Source organism: Corapipo altera, unplaced genomic scaffold (assembly GCF_003945725.1).
Source record: "Corapipo altera isolate COAL_440 unplaced genomic scaffold, ASM394572v1 1, whole genome shotgun sequence".
NCBI classification, from domain to species: Eukaryota; Metazoa; Chordata; class Aves; order Passeriformes; family Pipridae; genus Corapipo; species Corapipo altera.
Window position 1 is genome coordinate 43290781 of NW_020884873.1, and position 21199 is coordinate 43311979.

The 21199-nt window shown below is 36.9% G+C and overlaps 1 protein-coding gene across 1 annotated transcript in view; it reads left to right on the top strand.

Annotated features, from left to right (window-relative positions):
• CFTR (cystic fibrosis transmembrane conductance regulator) overlaps window positions 1-21199 on the top strand; it is a 75806-nt gene that overhangs the window by 37070 nt on the left and 17537 nt on the right. The window contains exons 15-21 of the mRNA XM_027656860.1: window positions 772-900; window positions 2885-2922; window positions 3872-4125; window positions 5122-5201; window positions 9898-10048; window positions 11154-11381; window positions 13455-13555. Of these exons, the coding sequence (XP_027512661.1) occupies window positions 772-900; window positions 2885-2922; window positions 3872-4125; window positions 5122-5201; window positions 9898-10048; window positions 11154-11381; window positions 13455-13555 (981 nt within the window). The remainder of the gene's footprint in view (window positions 1-771; window positions 901-2884; window positions 2923-3871; window positions 4126-5121; window positions 5202-9897; window positions 10049-11153; window positions 11382-13454; window positions 13556-21199) is intronic.

Sequence of the window (21199 nt, forward strand, 5' to 3'; positions counted from 1 at the left end):
TTGTAAAATTGACCTTTGAAACCTTAAGGCTCATGGAAGAAATAAAATGTTTGAAGTACGAGCACGGTTTTTAGAACTGGAATTTAATTTAATTTAATTTAATTTAATTAGATTTGTCAGACTGCTTAGCTCTTGCATCCTGATATAGATACTGAACAGAGGAGTTAGCTTGATTTTACTCTGGTTTTGTGGAGGTACTGGAAATTATATAATTAAGGATGAGTTTTATACCAAGAACTGGACCAAAAGTCTTTTTTTTTTAATAACTGTCAGTCTGTCATGATGAACTATTTTCATTTTGAAAACTGACAGTTTATTTTCTTAGGATAGGAAAATTTTCTGAAGGAGTTTCCTAGGTGGGTAAAAATCTCTAAGAAATATTTAAACTCATAATTTGCTGAAGCACTGCCTATTTTTTCTTGTGATCTCAGCAGAAAAAAAAACCCTGTGTGTTTAAAAATTTACAATACTAATCTCCATTGAAAGAAAATAGGTACTGATTAATAGCTTTTGATTCTGGTAGTGCTGGAAAAATCTTGGTTCTTTCAGTGTTGTCTGAAAATTTGAAATAATCTCTAAATTATATTTTTTTATCAAAGATGACTCACCCAGTGAGTACCTTGCTCTCTAGCCATTATCAGCTGATTTAAATGCTGCAGTTCAATTATTTGGAGTGAGTTAGCAGAAAGAATGGCAGCATTCATATGTCAGAAATTCTCATATATGGATACTATTATCATTCTTAGTATGGTCTAACTTATTTTTTGATAGGAATGCTTCATAGATGATCCTGAAAGCATGGGTACTGTTACTACATGGAATACTTATTTCAGATACCTTACCATCCACAAAAACTTGATTTTTGTTCTCATTTTGTGTGTGATCGTCTTCTTAGTTGAGGTAAGAAAATCTGTGCTTGTTGTCATGTTGCTACAAATTATTTTTGTTCAAACTGTGTTCTTTGTGAGAAATGGATAAAGCATAAAGACATGTAGGTATTGCTTATTGACAGCTGCTGTTGAATTATATTGCGATAACTTTTCTACTACTTAGATGAGCATTTATTTACCAATAGTGATTAGTGCACAACAGCAGAAGACTCAACTTCTCAAAATATCCTGGTTATTTTCTACTACGTGTTACAATAAATAAGAACTGTCACCCTATGCAGGTCTCTCCTTCACAGGTAAATAATCTTTCATTTTCCATTAAAATACATATTTGCAGAGCCTTGGGAAATTAACAACAATAATTACTGTAATTTTTTGATGAACACGTACATAAATTCTGGAAAATGGCTTTGAAAAATGAGTTACTAGTTTTACTCCTAGTGAAAGAAAAGTGGTGAGTAAGGCAGAGTGCTGAATGGCTGTGATAGCATTTAAAGATGGATGGAGTATTCCTGCAGCGTGCTAAGAACACTTTTTCCAAGTACAGTGTAAAGCATTATTGGAAAAAGCACTGAAGAATGTCTGGCTGTTCATGGAAGTCTGACTGTTTTTCATATAAGGGAAATTGCCCATTTTTTATCTTGTCTCTCAATTTAGGAAAGGCTTATAGCATGTAGAATCTCATAGTATCCTCCTTTACAGTTAATATCCTAAATCAAGTGTTTTTCTGAGGAAAGGAGCATGTTTCAGGCTGGGAGATCAGTATGACTGTATTCATATGTCAACTTATAAAATACAATGCCAATTTCTCTTGGTATTTTTCAACATGATACTTCCTAGATTTGCAAGGTATGTGTATGGGTGAGTAGCTCACTTCAGCAGATCAAAACTGTGTTTCCTAGATGTAGTACTCATAGATTAGGGTTGCTGAACTGGAAGAAAAGCAGTTACAAGTGGAAACATAGTGAAGGGCTTTGTGAAACTATTCTTCACAGTATTATCTACCTTCATCATCACAGCTGAAAAAAACTCCTCTGTTTTGAGGAGTCAAGATGAGAACAGAATTCTGTTGGGAGATATAAACATATTATTGTGAAAGAAGATTAATTCTTTTAAATACTTAATGCAAGACATCATGGTCAATCTTGAGTTATTTACTGTAAGACCTGCAAAAGTTAGTGGCTCCCTATGAGAAGACATTAGTTATGTGCTGAGGTATTATCACAATACACTTCTGTACCAGTGACATAAAAATTTATGGAGAGGAAATGTAGAAACTGTTTCAACCCTTAGAAAAAAAGATCATAGGCAGAAATAGAGCAGATTGAAAAGGTGGTAGATGAGATGAAGGTCTCCAGTATTTCAGTGGACAGACAAGAGAATGTGTTACAGACTCAACTTCTTTTGAGCACTGGAACACCTCACAATAAAAAGGGTTTAATTCTACCTTTTAAAAATATTACAATAGATTATGTGGAGAATTATGTAAAACTAAGCAGCCAAGCAATATCAGCCAAATAGATACACCAAATGTAGCTATCAGCTAGCAAGAACAACAATGCAACAATAACTATGTTCAAAGTTTGACATTCATATTTAGATAGCTGCCTTTGAAGGTACCGAGAGACTTACTCTTTTACGGTCATTAAAAATATTAATCTTTAAAACTTAAAATATGTTAAAGCATACAGTTGTCATTGGAAATGCATTAGCAAGCCTTTATAAAAGTATGGTAAAATACAATAAAAGAATATTTAGGCACTTGAGAGCCTGATTGTGATACAAGTCTAAATGTAGCTTTCCTGGTGGGATGCACTAAATTATTTCTGTGGAAAAAACCAGATATAACAAGATATTTGCTTCAGTGAGGTTTGACTTCCATCCATTTAGTATTCGTCCTCTAAAAACAGGTATAAAGTCAATGAAAGAAGATAAGTAAGAAAAAGTACATAAAGTGATAAGACAAAATTTAACTCTGTTTTCTTTGGTCACAGGTAGCTGCTTCTCTTGTTGGGCTATGGTTTCTTAAAAAGTAAGTAGTGGTGATGATTTATCAAGAAATTTGGGGTCTCCTTTGTATTGATTTTTGCTGTAAATAATTAATAAATTCTACCAGAATTCTCTGTGGATAAGCACTAGCTTATATTCAACAAAATGGTTCATAGCTGGATGATTAAGTATCTCATGTCGGTGGTACCTTTAAGTGGTACTTCTTCAAGTGCTAACAGTCAAATGGTTTGTGCCTTGTAATTGAGTACACAACAGTGTATACAAGACTTTATCTGGGTCAGCTCACTCTGGGATGCATCTTCAACATGCTGTAGTTCACTGCTGTCTTTCAGAGGTGCCAGGTGAGATTTTGCCTAGGAATATTTTGAGGGAGCAGTTTCTGTAAGACCTCATTTTTACAATTTCCTCTGCTAACCTATGAAAGGTTCGTAGAAGTCACAGGGTCAGGCAACTGAAGGTTAAAACATACTGAGCAGTGGTATGGCTTTTCCTGGGTTAATGCTTTTGATCCTTGTTTTGGTCCTGCAGTGATAAGTCTGTCTTTGAGTATAGAAGCATATGGTGACTTAGGTCTGATCTGGAGGAAGAGGGATTTATGTTGATTTCCATTTACAATAGGTCACTAAAGCCTTTGAGTTTTTTTAGTACATCTAAAGTATTTTACTTCCATAATAATTCAGGTTTTTTCAAGACTTATTTTTCCTGCTTAAAAGAATTGGATGTGTTTTCCTTGATTAGGCTAGGTTTGTCCGTGATTAAACAGGCAGTAGATTTATTAGCCATTCATAATTTATATTTTATACATTTATATTTTTAAATATTTAAAAAATGACTGGATATGTATTTATATAACCATTGACATAGTTTTAAAACAAATGAACACTGCAGTACTATTTGGTTTTGTTTAACAGAGAAAAGATAAAAATGCACAATTTACAGTAATGTATTTATTTTTAATTTCCATCACACAGGACAGCTTTGAAGGTAAATTCAACACAGTTAGAAAACAATACCTCTGACAGACCTCCTGTGATTGTCACTGACACTAGCAGCTACTACATCATTTACATCTATGTGGGAGTGGCAGATACCCTGCTTGCCATGGGAGTCTTCAGAGGCTTACCCCTTGTGCATACGCTTATAACAGTGTCTAAAACTCTTCATCAAAAGATGGTGCATGCAGTTCTTCATGCACCTATGTCAACATTCAACTCTTGGAAAGCAGGTAACTGAGATGGCAACTCATCTATGTGCTTCATGTCAATTAAACGGTTTCATTTTGTTAAAGGATACTGTTTCCTTACATTTACATTTTAAATCAAGTGGAATGTTAAAAGTTTGTTACATAAAGTAGTTTGTGAATCTTTTAATGAAACTTGATTGCACTTAAATGTGACATATTTCGGTTGTCAATTCTGATTCTGAAATATCACCTTGCAAGTTGGAGAAAATGAATTGTTCACTGTTCTAGGCAATAAAACTAGAATAACTTCTAATGAATAGACCTTGTCTAAAACTTATATAGTCAGCTATGTTGTGAGTGACAAGGAGTCAGGTGTGGATGATAAATGGTGCTTTATTTCATGAGTAGTCCTACTAAAATGGTATAAAATATCAGCTAGTGTGAATAATGATATGCATATTCAGATTTGGTTCTGGAGCTGAAACGAAGCTCATTATATAACTAGTGCAACAAGTTCCATCACCCACTGTACATGAAGTTCCTGTCTTGTATGCTTCTTACTGATGTGTGCTGGATTACAAGAGACACTGGTAAATGACAATACAACATACAGTTTCTCCTTCATTTTCCATTACCTAATGATTAATACAGTAATTCTGCTCAGAAACAAACTGGTTACAAACTCATACAAATGCTGATGTGCAAATTGTTTGCATATCAGGAGGGCCTGCTGCATAAGGGCTACAGACCTTATGCTTTGTGCCTCAGTTTCTGCCCTTTATAATTGTTCCTTTGTTTTTATTACATTTTCCTAGCTTTTTTCCAAGAGCTGAAGCAGAAGTTGTGTAGCCAAATTCCTCCAAGGGAAAAGAAGCTGTAGCTCCACTAAACTGGAATGGAATTGTTTGTACTTGAAAAAATATTGTACTAATCCTTAATATTTTGTATTCAGAAAAAACATACCTTTTGTTAAAGTAATAAATTTTGCATTTTGGGAGTATTAAAAAATGTGACTTCTTTTTATTTCTTAATCCATAGGTGGTATGCTTAACAGATTCTCAAAAGATACAGCAGTACTGGATGACTTACTTCCACTTACAGTATTTGACTTCATTCAGGTTTGTAGAGTAAAAGTTCTAACTTTTTCTGTCTTATAGCAATGTAAGCTTTCAGTTGTACACTGTGCAAAAGAAGCCATATGAAATTTTTTTCAGTCTATATATCTATTTATATAGCTGCTTATCCTGTAAGTCAACTATATTGCTTCTTTTTTGAGTACTTGCCTATATGTGTACCTCCACTGTTTGTGCAAATCACTCTTGATACTCAGGCTCAGAAACATCTTTGTCCTACAGGGTGCATATCCCTGCTGCTGCCCACATTCAGCTGCAAGACATAAAGGGCATTCCTTCGTTTCTTTCAGTTATCTTGGCTCGAGATTACTATTTTTTTCATGCTATTTTTTGATTGCAGTCAATCATTTTCATGTCTTTGTTAGTAATTGATAGCTTTGGCTCATGACTTCAGAGAGGCCAGTGCAGCTTGACAGGAAGAGATTCAAGTACATTACACCTCTACTTCATGCCCTGCTGACATCGTGAAGACTTGCTGAATGAGTAAACGTGGACACTGAGACTCTGAATCATTAGTATAATCTTCGCTGTGATCAGGAGTCGCTACTGTCTTTTCTGGTGTAGCCATTTTGCTTCTGATATTTTGCATCTACCATGGGGATGTTATTCCAGAATTATGTTAGTTTTCAAGAATAAGAAAATCTCAAGATTTGGCTTTTCTGTTCTGATACCTTTCAGAGGCTTACCTGTGCTCTAATGTCCTATAGGTTCACCTCTATCTCCTCAGTCTCTACAGCAGAGGCTCCTGGACATGCATGATAAGCTGCCCTGTCTTTCCAGGTTCTTCTGTTGAAGATCATTGAATGTACCCAGTCTTGAATCATTTTACCAGTCATACCTTCATAAATAATTCCTTCTGATCCTTCATAGATTAAGACTTGTTTGGCAGCTTCAGACTTCCCTGGACCTTGCTAATGAAAAAAGTCAGATTTCTCTGAAACATACAGTAAAGTTATACACAGGACTTTTTCTTTCTGTGCTGATTGTTGAAGAGTCACAGAATTTGGAAGAGACCTCTGGACCTAGGACCTGGAACCTCTACAACCCCTCTGCTTAAAGCAGGTTCAGCTAAAGCAGGTTGCTCAAGGCCAAGTTGAACTTGGGATATCTCCAAGAGTGGAGACTCTATGAGTCCCCCGAGTAACCTGTTCAAGTGTTTGACCATCCCCAAAATGAAAGTGCTTTTTCTTATTTTTCAATGGAATTTTGGTATTTCAGCTTGTGTCCATTGTCTCTTATCTTTGCAGTGTGTGCCACTGAAAAGAATTTGGCTCAAGCATATTTGCTCCACAAGAAATACCTAATGGTATTTATATAAACAGAATATAATTTTTAAATATATGGAAGTTATAAAAATTTGCATATACAGAAACATTTATAATTTATATAAATATAATAAATACCACCAGACAGTCATACAAAGTGATGAGACCCCCCTAAGCCTTCTCTTATAAGGGTAAACCCAGCTCTATCAACCTATCCTTGTATGTGAATTGTTCCAGTCCCTTTATGATCTTCAAGACTTTTTAATGGACTCACTTCAATATGTCTGTATCTCTCTTGTACTGGAGAGCCCACTCGAGACACAGTCTTGCTGCTGCTGTGAAGAGGGGAAGGATCACCTTCCTTGATCTGATGGTGATACTGCTGCTGTTTACCTCCTTCTCTGCAGAGTGATGTTGCTGCTCCATGGTTCACCAGAACCTCCAAGACCTTCTCTGCAAAGCTTCTTTCCAATTAGTCAGCCTGTACAGGTGCATGTGGTTATTTCTTCCCAGGTGCAGACATCTGCAGAAAAGGTTGGCTTCTATATGTACTGGGATGCCTAAATTTGTGCCTGGTGGAGATGGAGACAGTCTCTGCTAACCTTCAGTTTATATTTGCTAAGTTCATCCTTCTGACTTCCCTGAGAATTTGACACAAAATTGTAGAGCTAGTTTTTACTCCCTCTTCTATGAGAACAAGCTGTTAGATGACTGTGGCTAACTGCTTGTTTAGTGACACTGCCTCCTTCTCTATTGCAGCTGTGGATATCATGCCATAGTTCTTAGTACTTTTAGGGGCATTAAACATACCAAAGGGTCTTCCTTTTTAGGAAGCAGGGCTTTTCATCCATGATTAATGAGGCTTCAGGATGAAAGAGGCGAGTGTTACTTTCCAGTCCCTGGGGTAAAAGTTGCCCATAAAAGAAGTGGCATCAACCTTTCCATCAGTGACAAGAGATAGCATCTGTGATTCATTCTCTGACAGCCATCTGACCAGCTAATGACTGCAGTAACATTACCACTACTCTTAACATTCATATTGGTCTTCTACCAGTGTTTGCAGTGCAGTCACCATTTCTTGGAAATCCTTCATGTGAGATGCTACTAGCACATAGTGTTGTCCCTAAGGTTTAATATAGTCAACACTCAAAAGGTCATAGTGAATTCATTGAACATTTATGCCTATGGTTATGCCTGGTTTTCCCTAAATAATAAACTTGGGTTTGTTCATCAAATTGACCACTGCAGATATTGCCACCCTGAACCCTTGGTGAGTTGCCGTCTCTACCACCAGCTGCATTTTCCAAACTGGGAGATGTTGGAAGATGTCTCCCCTTCTGACCTTTGTCCCAGGGCTGAAAGCTCAGCATCTGGGGTCACTGCAGCACAGCACTGTGGCTCTTAACTGGGCTGCATGAGACCTCTGATGCCATTCCTCAATCATATGCCAGTATAGTTGGCTTGTGTTTTAGATTTTTGCTTTTGCCTTTTTAGAGAAGGTATCATCTTCTGTCTGACTTTACACTTATTTTGTGTTTGAAGTTTATGAAGGAACACAAATGTTCATATTTAGCTTTTTATTGAAATAACTGTGGGACCAGTAGTGAGAACAATATGGCATCACGGTGACCTTTGCAAAATTTGAGTAAATGACATAAATGGGAATTATAACAGTCACTGAGTGACTGTAATCTCAAGTAACGTGAGAGCTGTATAGTTTGGCTTAATATCAAATTGAGCAGCTCATTTGCTTCTTGAAAGTTAGAGATACAAGTGTTACTAAATTCTGCAATTCGAAGTAATGAGTAAACATAAATCCATTCTTGCATTGCTGCAGACCAGTGCTCTACAGCCTGCCCAAGCATAACCCACATGTGTCACCATTCTTTAAAGAGAAATGAGAAAAACAGTAAAAGAAATCATAGAGTCATAAAATCATTTGGGTTGGAAGGAACCTTAAAAATTTCTAGTTCCAATCCCTCTGCCATGGGCAGGGACACCTTCCTCTACACTAAGTTGCTTAAAGTCCCATGCAACCTGGCCTTGAACATTTCCAAGCATGGGGCATTCACAGCTTCTCTGGGCAACTGTTCCAGTGTCTCACCACCCTCACAGGGAAGAATTTCTTCCTAATATCTAATCTAAATCTACCCTTCTTCAGTTTAAAGCCATTCTGCCCTTAGCTTGTTGCAGTAATTTTCTTTTATAGACTTTGATGTTGCTGTTGCACTACTCAGATTTCTGATGAAAAAAAACGTGTAGGAAACTTAGAATGCGCTTACCTGTTCATGAAAGACCTCTAACTTGGAGCACTGGTAATTTAAATCCTTCCTTGAATTTATGTAAACATAGTAGCAAAAGCACCAACTGTGGGTTTCTTCCTAATGTGAAATTACTTTTGCTTTCCATCTGTTTCTTTGCTGACTGGTCATTTGCAGTGATGTTTCAATGCGATGTTCATAATTTTGTCCAAATTGTCATTTTGCAGTCAATTTATGCTGGTAAGTATGCAACTTAAAGTAGTTGTTTAGTGTTAAAAGTAACACCCTGATACAAAGCAGTACTTTGTGATTCTGTGTACACTGGCATACTTGATGTTCATTAGATTTAGATATGAGACAAAAACAGTCTAGGTGCTTAAGGTGCTTCTAGAGTAAAGACTGAGATCTGATTTAGCTAAATCTGTCTGGACCTACTGATGATAAGTAGAATGATGGTAGTCTCTGGTGGGTTAAATAGATTAACTCTGGAACGATTTTGTTCCTCTTGAGTCATTTGTCACCTTAAACCACCTTTTTGTTCTTCTGAAACTGCTAATTTGTCATACCACAAGTTCTCATACAACTTATTTCCTGTCTTCTGATCTGGATGAACAGTAGTGCTAATTTCATATGTGGGTTACAGTCCCTTGAGCAAGCAGTGAGGTACAACTTGCCACTTTTTCTGATCCTCAGCAAAATTGCTTTGCCCAGAACATTCAAGAGACTGGCATTCAGCTTCTGACAGTCTTGGGCAGAGTCCAGACAAGACAGAGACAGCACCAGTAGGTTTGGTGGGTGGCTGCAGATACTGCAAGTGTCCTTCTTATAATTTTAACTGGAGAGTGAGTGCCTAGTTGCCATTGTTTTTGTGTGGCTTCATAATTTAGAAGCCTGCAATACTGATTGTACTACGGAAAACACTTCTTTCATCTATTAGAAAAGATGGCAACTTATTCCAACAGGTTATAGATCTGGTCCAAGTTACTTGTGATCTTTTCATGGAGGTTTGTTCTCAGCTGCAAAGATTACTTAGGTTAGCAATTTATGTTTGTTGAAACAATATGTGGTTGCCATGGGAAGGAGATTCGTCATCAATCTCTAGTCTATAAAATGATAAGTTTACTATATCAATAGTATTTTTCTTTCATTCTGCAGTTAATACTGATTGTGATTGGCGCTATAACAGTAGTCTCAATATTACAACCCTACATCTTCCTGGCATCAGTGCCTGTGATAGCAGCCTTTATTCTGTTAAGGGCATACTTCCTCCACACTTCTCAGCAGCTGAAACAACTGGAATCTGAAGGTAGGAGCAGCAAAATTGGTAGACTTCTAAATCCACAACAAATCAGTTGAGAAGTGATTCCCCCTTTCTCCTCTTTTTTGCCTTTTCTCCTGCAAGACCGTGTCTCTGGGAGCAGAACACGTATCTCCTTAGAGGCATGGCTGTTACTGATCCAGCCAATCGTGAGTGCTCTGCTGCCAAAGAGCAATAAAGAAGGTCTTTTTAAAGATGGGCTTTTAAAAGCCCACTGCAGCTGAAAACAAATAAAGGCCTGACATACAGTTTTCTTGAGAGTAAATGTAACTTGCAAAATTTCCATCAGACTTGGTATGTGCCCTTTGAGTTTGTTTCTTTGTAAGAAAAATTACAATTGATATATCTTGATTGCAAAGAAAGCTTACTTCTGAATAAGTTATTTGACTAAATTTTCTTCCTCACCTCCCATTAAGAGAGCAAAATGTTCCAAATAAAATTGAAAACCTCATTCTGAAGTGTGACTTTGTAGAAGCAGGCACTGCTGCCTGGCTCTACAACAAACTGGCAGATCCTCAGCAAATCGGTCCTGAATCTTAAACAGCGATGATCTTCTTCTATTTTACTTAAGTGTAATTCCGAAGTTCCTCAGATCTAAGTTTAAATTTCTTTGATGTTCACAGGGAACCAGTATTGGCTCACCACTTTTCATGTAATGCAAGATCTACTTAAAATTACCATGTCAGTACAGTTGAATCCAGAGCATTAAAGTACTCTACCTGTGCTAAAAAACCTTCACATGAGGGAGTTATCAAAATTACAGGAATTAATTGTGGCTGGGGAGGAGTAGCCTTTCTCTTGTGGCATCTTACAGAAGGCCAGGAGCTTCCCCAAGTAGTGTGCTAACTATGAAGAAGTAATGTGATCCTTTCCTGTCAATACACTGAATGCAGTTTGCACCCATTCTTGAAAAGACTGTTGTTTTTTATCCTGTGCTAGGATTACTTCAGTCGTGTACTCCAACAACATGTGTAAATCACACACTGACAGTAGTTATGCTGCTGTGAGTTAGAGCATAGAGGGGTGTGTTTGCATTATATCAAAGGCATTTACTTATCTATGTTTATGTTGTTCTAATTTAAACACTTCACAGCTCGGAGTCCAATTTTCACGCATCTTGTAACAAGCTTAAAAGGGCTGTGGACACTGAGAGCTTTTGGACGGCAACCGTATTTTGAGACCTTATTTCACAAAGCCCTGAACCTACACACAGCAAACTGGTTCCTCTACCTGTCAACACTGCGCTGGTTCCAGATGAGGATAGAAATGATTTTTGTTGTCTTTTTTGTTGCAGTGGCATTTATCTCTATCATAACTACAGGTATGGTAACTTTACCGGAGTACTGAAATGGAAGCCTTCTTCTCTTTAACAGCTCAGCTTTGGAAACTTCTAAGAGAAATAAACTGTTACCAAATCTAGCATTCGTAAGAGTCACTGATTTAAGTAGGTTGTAATAGTAAACACAATTTAATTAAAATAGAAATTACACCATTGTTATCTGCAGTCTGATATTGTAGAGAACTCATTAAAGGGGTTAATCTGAAAATAACTGAAGAGGCAGAGCTTTCTTTTTCTTGACTGTAATTGCTGTAAAAGTAATCTCATGTTTTAAACCATGTTACTGTACTGAGCAGCTTGGATGTTGATTATCATCTGTATAGCTCAAAGGTTTTTAGTAAATATAAGTTCCTCCCACTTGCAAATGGCTAAGACATGCAAAGTTTTAATGATCTTTTAAAGCCATAACAATAGCAGAAATGGTCATCCAGCTCTTTAATTCCCAACCCACTGGCCCATTTTTCTATGTGAAGTTTTGCAAATTCCATTCAAAATCCCCTCAAAAATGACTCACAACTCCTAGTAAGCACAGTACATGAATGAGAATCACACTGTATGTTGCTATCTGAATTGTATTTGAGCTGGGGCCCCTGACTGGCCAGGTGTAGCCAACCTCCAACAAGCAGCGAATAAGAGACTGGTGTCCCCAAAATGTTGGAATAATTCTGTTCTATGGAAAAACTTGCCTATAGATTACTTCAAATACAGTTTTTAATTCACTACGCTTTTATTATATTTGGGCATTTTTCTACTTCTCCAAATTTTACACTGAACTTTGTGTGCAGGATCTGGATGAAATTTCAATACTATGGTCACTGGTGAACAAGAATTTGATGATTTGTGGAGGGGTTTTTAAATCTAATATTCAAATTTCATTCAATCGTACTTCAGTGTTGAAAAGGAGTTATGTAAAAGTGTGTATTTTATCAAATATTGTATAGTTTATGAAATGCTATCCTCTATTTCTTGTATAAGGAACTCTCCTTATAAAAAAACCCAAGCACACAATCACTTCTGTACAAAAACAAGCATGTACAGTACTTTTGTTACAAAAGAGACTATTAGTTTCCCTAAAATTCACAGGGAAACGTCCCCTACTGCCCTTCTCATTTCTCACTTTGTGCCCTTACTAGTTTGGGGTTTTTAGGAAAACCGTTTCTTGTGTTATTGTTTTTCTGGATATTTTACTTAGAAGCACTATTAAAAAATGTTAAAATTTGTCATCTTGCCACCATTGTAACCTTTACTGTTACAGGCAATAGGCCCCTGGAGCAACAGTAAATTGCTTTTCTGAATCTGTCAGCTTTCATGAGGAATATTTTGCTTTTATTGCTTAATTCTGTAATTACTCCGATAACAAGATGTGTATAAGAAAAACAGGAGGTTTGCTGAAGAAAACCATAGAAGAAGTGGAGAAATCATAGAAAGGCATATGGTTTAAATTCTTAATTCCTTTTAGCATAGGAATTGTAAGGTTGAGTTAGTAAGGTTAAAAATCAATGGTAAGGTAGTGTAAATGCTTGTATTGTATTCTATTGTATGAACTCATAAAGGAAAATCCCTGAGAAATCCCATATTTGTTACAGCAGACAGTTAAAGCTAAAGAATTTATAGCTGCATCTTTGTGAAACAGTAAGATGTCCTCTATTTGCTGAAGAAATGAAAATGCAAACCAGTTCAACTGTTTTGGATTTTGAAGTTGTTAGCTGTGTTTGATGTTTTAGTTAGATAAGGGTCATTTCACAGATTCATGAGTGTTGGAAAAAGAAGGTCAAATCAAGATTGCAGAGACCTGATTCTGTTTATAGCTTAAGTACCAAGATTTAATTTTTTCCTCTGTCAAAGCAAGATGAGGGTTTCTAGTGAGTTCAGTGCCAGAGTCAGGTGTTTAACTGGTGATTAACAGTCCTTTGTATGATTAATAAATCCATATTTTCTCCATGAAACAAAAGAAGAGAGAGTATGGATATGCATTTTAAGATGTATGTGCTAATTTTCTCATTTCTGTTTATTTTTTATTTGCATAGAAATTGAATGTGTTTTTTCTCTCCACAGGTGATGGACCAGGTAGAGTTGGGATTATTCTTACTTTAGCTATGAACATTATGGGAACCTTACAGTGGGCAGTAAACTCAAGCATCGATGTCGATAGTTTGGTAAGCATAAAATGCACTGTGCTGTGCTTTCTTTTGAGGAATTGCCTTTTTTTATTGATTATGGTTGTGCAGTGAATTATCTTCAGAGTTGGATATCAGGCAGATGTGTCAGAAAAGTTCCCCTCATACCTTTGGAAGCAACCTACTGGCTTTGGCACTGCTCAAACTGAGTTTTTCCATGATCAAAAGTTTTCCTGGCCTACAATAAGCAACTTGCATTTGACTTCCTTGGGAGTCTTTTTCTGGTTTTAGGTAAAATACTCTCTGACATAAGGCTTTGTATGTATTAACCCCTTTAATTTTAAAAGGTAGGATTAGCTTTAAAACAGAATATTTCACAACGCTAACTCATCCTCACCTATTTGTTGAGATATGAGAAGCAGACAATAAATTCTTAAAAGAATATGAGTCCTTACAGTTTTTATCATACACTGGCTTAAATATATGAAAATTTTAGCTGTTATGTTAAAATGTAATAGTTACTTATCTCATTACACTTCAGTCATTCTAGGATTTATTTTAGGCAGAAGTCATGTAACAAAATACAGTAGCCTTAATAAACCAATAAAAAACTTTCTGAGGAAAAAAAGCCTCCCACATCCAGTCATACCTTCTCTGAACCCTAACTTAGCTTCTTGAGCCAACCATTTCAATATTGGAAAACAGGTAAACAAAAAAATATGGCATATCTTAGAGACCATTAAATCCTCATTAGTTTAAATGAGTTGTCATATTAAAAATATGTAATTGGGCAGATGGTGACAGTGAAGCAATATTTGCAGTCCAACATATTTTTTTTTAATAAGTAATCCTGAAGGAAATCCTTAAGAGCCCCCAAACTGGGAATTAACCACTTACAACATCTAATCTCTTGTTTACACATGTGACTGCTGATAGTCCAGAAAGCTGATGGCCATTCAGGGACACCTTTTTTTCTGTCCACCAAATGTTTTATACTGGCTCTTTCTTTGCTTGTCAGAAGAGCCTGTCTTGAAGGGCAAGCACTTTGTGAAAGGGCTTTGTTGCTGTAACTACCAGATGTGCTGAACAGCAATTACGTGACTGATAATGAAGTAAAATGTGCTGTTAATAAATCACAGATTCACAGAATTGTTAGAGTTAGAAGGGACCTCTGGAGATCATCTAGTCCAACCCCCCTACCAAGGCAGGGTCACCTAGAGCAGGTTACACAGGAACACATCCAGGTGGGTTTTGAACGTCTCCAGAGAGGGAGATTACACAACCTCCCTGGGCAGCCTGTTCCAGTGCTCTGCCACCCTCAACATAAAGAAGTTCTTCCTCATGTTGAGATGGAGCTTCTTGTGTTTTAGTTTTTGCTCCTTGTCCTGTCACTGGGAACCACTGAAAAGAGTCTGGCATCATCCTCTTGGCACCTACCATTCAGATATTTATATGCATTAATGACATCCTCTCTCAGTCTTCTCCAGACTAAACAAGCCCAGTTCCCGCAGTCTCTCCTCACGGGAGAGATGCTCCAGACTCTTAGTCACCTTTGTGGCCTCTGCTGCCTCTGTCCTGTAGCTCCTTGTCTTTTTTGTACTGAGGAGTGCAGAACTGGGCACAGCACTCCAGATGAGGCCTCACTAGGGCTGAGTAGAGGGGCAGGATCACATCCCTCAACCTGCTGGCCACACTGCTCCCAATGGCACCACAGGATACCATTGGCCCTTCTGGCCACAAGGGCACTGCCAGCTCATAGTCAACTTGTCAGCTACCAAGACTCCTAGGTCCTTCTCTGCAGAGTTACTCTCTAGTAGGTCAGCCCCCCAAAAATACAACAGTGACAACAATGTTCACTCAGCTCTCATTTGTAAACTCCATTTTAGCCCTGTAAGGCATAATGTGATCACTCTAAGTGTAACAATCTGTATACAAATAATGTGCACATATTACATGGCTTAATACAAACTGAAAATGTTTCACAAGAGCGACAGGAAGTCTTACTGTAGAATTCAAAGGGTGTTTTGATAAAGAAGAACTTCCCCTTTTTAAAAATAGAGTGATATTAAAATGTAATCTATTAGTAGCAATAAGGAAGTAACTCCCTTTCCCCTGAAAAGAAAATCTCAAGTTGTTCCAGATATTTCTGAGTACTTTGCTCTATATTAAGCAAACTACTGCACTGGAGCACTGGTTATATTGTATAAATGAGAGCCTTCTAAGGTACATCAGTTTATAGGTGAATCCCCTGGACATCTTTTAGCAGCGAGTAACTACCCACCCCCATTACATGAATTTTCAGGTATACCAGATGACAAACTAATAGATATTGCTGGCAGTGTGATTTTCCTAATATTCAAAAGCTGCTGCTGTGCACAAGCAGATAAGAATAGCTTAACGGTGTCAAGACAATAAAACTGCTTTACTGGGTGATGCAGATGTATTATTTTCTACTCTGTAGTTCTCTGCATTTAGCACTTCCCTCTTTAAAGTATTTTACAATTATTTGGTTAAACTGCAAAGGTTTGCCTGACTTAATAGTCTATTTGGTCATACTCTGTTTTTCTCTCAAAGAGTACTTTGAAGCTCCCCACAAGACCACATCGACTAGAACTGACACATCTCCACCTGTTTCCAGTTACAGATACGCATGCACTGCTCAGTGACATCACTACTGCTCTTCCTTGAGCAGCTGTGACATCTGTGCTTAAAAGACTGGAGACAAGCATACCTGAGTGAATAGCACATTTGTAGGTAGCAGTCTTTGGTTGTCAGATAAGTGGGAGTTTTCTGCAATGGTTGCTGCATAGTTGAAAGCCATGCCCAAAGGAGTAGCTGCTGAACTTAGTACATAATATTAAGCTCCTACTGAGTTGTTTTACAAGATATTCAGGGTACAGGACATCAGTGAAATAAATGCAAGCAGAAGGACAGAAAGACAGGAGAGTAGGGAAGCAGGATCATATGAAAAAGGAAAAAAATGTACCGGAAGAATTATTGGCCAAACAGAGGGGTAGGTGGCAAATTTGACTTTATTCCACACAATCTCCATCTTGAGTTTTCCATGACATTGGCACACGTGTTGAAGAATTCTGAGTTTCTAGGTTGGTTTTTATTTTTACATACATAGATATTGTCTTTGAAGCAGTTTCTATTGAACAGATTTGGCTTTAACTGAAAAATCCCTATTGTCTCTTAATACCCCAAAATGGTTTAATGGTTTTGGCATTTCATTCTCTACACCCCTGATACTTTATCTGCTCAGTTTTTTTCTTTTCTTTTTTTTTTTTAAATCCCCAAATGTGTGTGATTGCTCTGACAGCTATACATTTTCTCATTTAAAGCTACCAGTTAGGCTAAATTTGTTTCACTTTGATAATTTCTGCTAATATCCCTTTAGTTGGCTTTCAGTCTTTTTTGTATACCTCTAGACAGTCATGTAGTATTTTATTTTTTTTCCTTCATAAGGAAATAGAAAGTAAGTTTTCCGTAAGTGTGGCTTTCACAGATAAGCATTAGCTAGTCCCAGTGGACTATTTTAGTGTTTTATAACCTCCTCCTTCACTGATATATATACTGCAGTAGCAGTGCTTTAACTGTAAAGGACAGTTCCTTTTATCAGGGAAAGAGAAAATGCCATGCTTTTACTGTTGCCAAGATTACTTATATAAGGAGATATAAAAAGAATCCCCCAAAGAGATATTAAAACCAAACTTGTTAAACCTCATGGTGCCCCACCCTGTACATCAGGGATGCTGAAGAATTAAAGTAATACATGGTGGAGAAGAGGATCAAATAATAAAAGTACAACTGTGAAAAATAATGATGCTTTTACATCTGATTTTCATGCTTTTATTTTCCCATACTATTTCTCCTTTAATCTGTTCAATCAATTTTTTTCTTAATCTAGGACATTATCTTAATATACCTTTTACTACTTTTGGCAGAAAACCTGAGAACACTGTTAATTTCCAAAGTTTAAGTAGACTTAATACTTGACTGCAAAATCTGCATGAGAATGACTGTTCTCAGACTGAGGTGTTGGTCACCTGGAAGAGAACAGAATCAAGAAAAATTTGTTAGAATATTTTCTTTTCTGCCTGCCTGTACAGCAGTGTGAAAAAGAGGAAAAAAAAATCAGTACAAGTTTGACATGAACTAAATATTTCATTTTTCAAGGTTTGAAGAGAAGTATATGTCCTATAAGTGCACCCAAAATGTAACAGCAGAAGATGTCTAAACTCAGTAAAACCATATGGGCTGCCTACAGAGTCAGTTTTTACAGTGACTTAATGCACAGGGTTTTTTTACAACATGAACCATTGGACCAGCCTCTCATAGGATCTCTCAGTTATACACTGCACTTTCCAGGCAGCATATTTATGAGGAGGTGATGTCTTGCAACATGTATGGTCTGGAGAGGGTGACTGCTCTCTTTTTAGCAGAAGAAGAGAACATAGAGCCTGAATAAATTAATTGCATTAGATTACTTGTAGAAGAATTACTTCTTTCACCTTCTGGAAATATACATTTCATGATTATATTATGAATTCTCCTTCAATGTTAAGAAGAGTTTAAGTGATATTAATGAGAAAAAAAATTAAAGATTTTTCAGTATTATTAAAATCTCAGTAAAATAAAATTAGGCAAGGCTAAAAATAGTGTACTATGTTTTAGACATTTTTAGATTGAAGTAGTAAATATACTCCTTTATTCAAAAGCATTAGTTAAAAAATGTGAATGTAACAGGCACATTGTTGATAGGAATAATGGATAAGAAACTTGCTGTCACACTATACCTGTCATTGTGAATGACAGATTTTTGCCTGTGAAAGGAAGAACAGATATTTTTGTAAAATGTTACTGACATTTATGCTGCATTCTGCCCAGATCTTACTCGTAATTCAAATTATAGAACAAGGAAAGCATCCTTCTGAATTGATTTAAAAATATTAAATAATCTAAACTATCTGCATATGTGACTAATAAATCTTGCAGGGTAGCTGGGACATAGGGATGAAATTTTCTGTTGTATGGGAAGACTTTTTGTCCAGCTGGCTTCATAGCTGATATTAGCTAGTGTGTAGTGGTAATAATGGGAAATAATGGGAAATCTCTTCCTGTACAAACATTCACAGCTCTTGATGAAGCCAAGAAAGACCTTCATTTCTGAAGTGGCTCTATGTCTATGAAGATAAGATTTCTGAAAACAAATGTACCATCAAATTAAAATAAATGCATGGTGCTCATTGTGGGATTTACTACAGCAAGTCAGATAAGGAGAAAATTGTCAGTCTGATCCAAGGTCTTCCTGTTTGTATCACCAAAATGAGATTACTTATGTGCATCAACATGGTGATAATGATGCCTTTCCATCTTGTACAATGGTTGAGATGGAAATAATAATCCATAGGCTTGGGTGTTAGCATGCTTTTTAAAACAGTTGTGTTTCAAGATGCTGAGATATAAGCTGTGATCCCAGTATTTCCTTTCATTGTGTATAAATTTGCTCCTACCTAACAGTATTTCAGTCTGGATCTAAGAGCAGAAAGGAATGGTAATACATCAAGTAGAGACACTTGGCAGAACAAAGATGTACAAGGAATCTTCCACAATACCACTAGAGATATTTTACTCTGAATACTGATTAGAGAACTAATGTTGTTTATGGGGATAAGTTTTTGTAAAACAAGAAATCTAGTTAATTAAGTTAGTTGGACTAAGGCACTTAGGAACCTGAATGTAAGGGAAAGTCACATTGTCTTCAAGTAAAGAGCTGAAATTTATTTCCTGAACAGGAGAAAAATAGAACATTTTGGAGACTCTAGGACTACCAGCATGAATTACATTCTCTGAAAGTGTATTAGAAATTAAAGCCTCTACAGGATGGATTTTAATGTTAACCTAAACAAGCTGTGTGTGGGAGGTCAAGAAGCAGATAGCAAAGAGAGACTTGACAAAATTGGAGTTAGGCCTGCAAATGGCTCAAAATCTGAATAAATGCTTGGGTCTCAATTTTTGGTAAATGGGCAGTGTCTAAACTGTGGAGTTGATAGTGGAGCAGAAGGTAGAAATGAGACTTATAATGTCTGAGGTGGGAATTATATGCAAAACCACCTAGAATCCCAGTCTCCTTAAAATTCCTGTACAGTTTGGGGAGTGACACATGCATCACATGTGAGTCGGTCCATCTAAAACTGGAGTCTTCAACTAGATGTGTTTGGGTTCTGCTGTTGGACATTTCAGTTAAACATGTGAAACCAGACTGGAACAATGCTGCCCAGACCAGGTAGGACCAGACATCCCATCCTAGGCTTTAGGAAGAACTGAGTGAGAGCCTAGAAATTTGATAATGGCCACTTCAAATAAATCCAACAAGCTGGCAGTGGTGGTGGCACGTGATAGAATAACATCTCTCACTTTTTGGTTAGGAAGGAGAAATGAGAAGTCATTGATGCCACCATTGATGCTGCCATCAGTTTGTTAGTATGATGGAAACATTCTTTAGAAGCAATATTTAAGATTTAATTAAAATGTGATGCTTATAGAGTGGAGTCACTTATGTTTGGTGACATGAGGGTTGCACCACACTAACCTGATAACTGTGTTTGATGATTTATTTTCCAGACAAAAGTAATGTAGTTGACCTCATTTGCCTTCAGGAAAGCATTGGCCATGGCTCCGTTTCAGGAATTGCCTAAATGAAGGAACTGTAAACTCGTTAATGAGTTGGACAGAAAGGAAATGGCATTAAGCTGTATGCATTAAGCTGTAGGGAGGCTACTCAACAAAGATTAGATTTGTGACTGAGCTAGTTTTAATCTTTCTTAATGCTCTCAACAAAGAAAAAAATGTGTTGAAGAAATCCGCCAAAGGCACAAAGCTGAAAGGCAATGTTGACATGAAGGATTCTGGGAGTTGAAAGGTATTAGGTGACCTCAAATAGCAAATGTAAAATAGATATCAGTAACCAAAGTGCAATGGCTTGAATTTAGGGACTGCTAAGAATAACCTCAGTTGTAAGTAAGGATCTTCTCGGTTAGAAATGTCTAAGATGGAGGAAAGCTTGGCTGACCACCCTTAAATCAACGGGTGACTATAAGATGTGACTGTGAAGAAAAGAGTGTATGTTCCTAGGATGTGTTAATGGAGATATTCCTAAGATAGATAAGGAAGTATCAATGCATTTGTACAATGTCCTTGTTAAACATCGTCCAAAATGCTGTGTACATTCTGGTCAGACAGGAAAGCTTGATTTGAACTAGGGTGTTTGGAGAAGGAGAACACATGTTAAAAAAGAGGCTTAAACTTGGATTTTCTTTAGTCCTGAGGAACAAAGGGTGGCTGGATCTAAGGTATCCCTCCATAAATAGATGGAGAAAGCAGCTAGGAAAAACTATTCTTTATAATTTAAAATTAATACAGTTTTAACAACAAAGTGGTCTGTGAAGTAAAAAATATGTTTTTTGACCGCCTGAGCAGTGAAGTTGTAGTGAAGGACATGAATTAACTATTTACTAATTGATCCTTGACCCATTTAATAAAAATAAGATCAAGAGGACCCTTTATAGTCCCATGTTACTTTGAAAATTCATCAAGACTGCTACTAGCAACTTCTTGAAGTTCATGAACTACAAGACTTGATTATTTCACCAAATATATATAACTACTGATAAAAAGTTA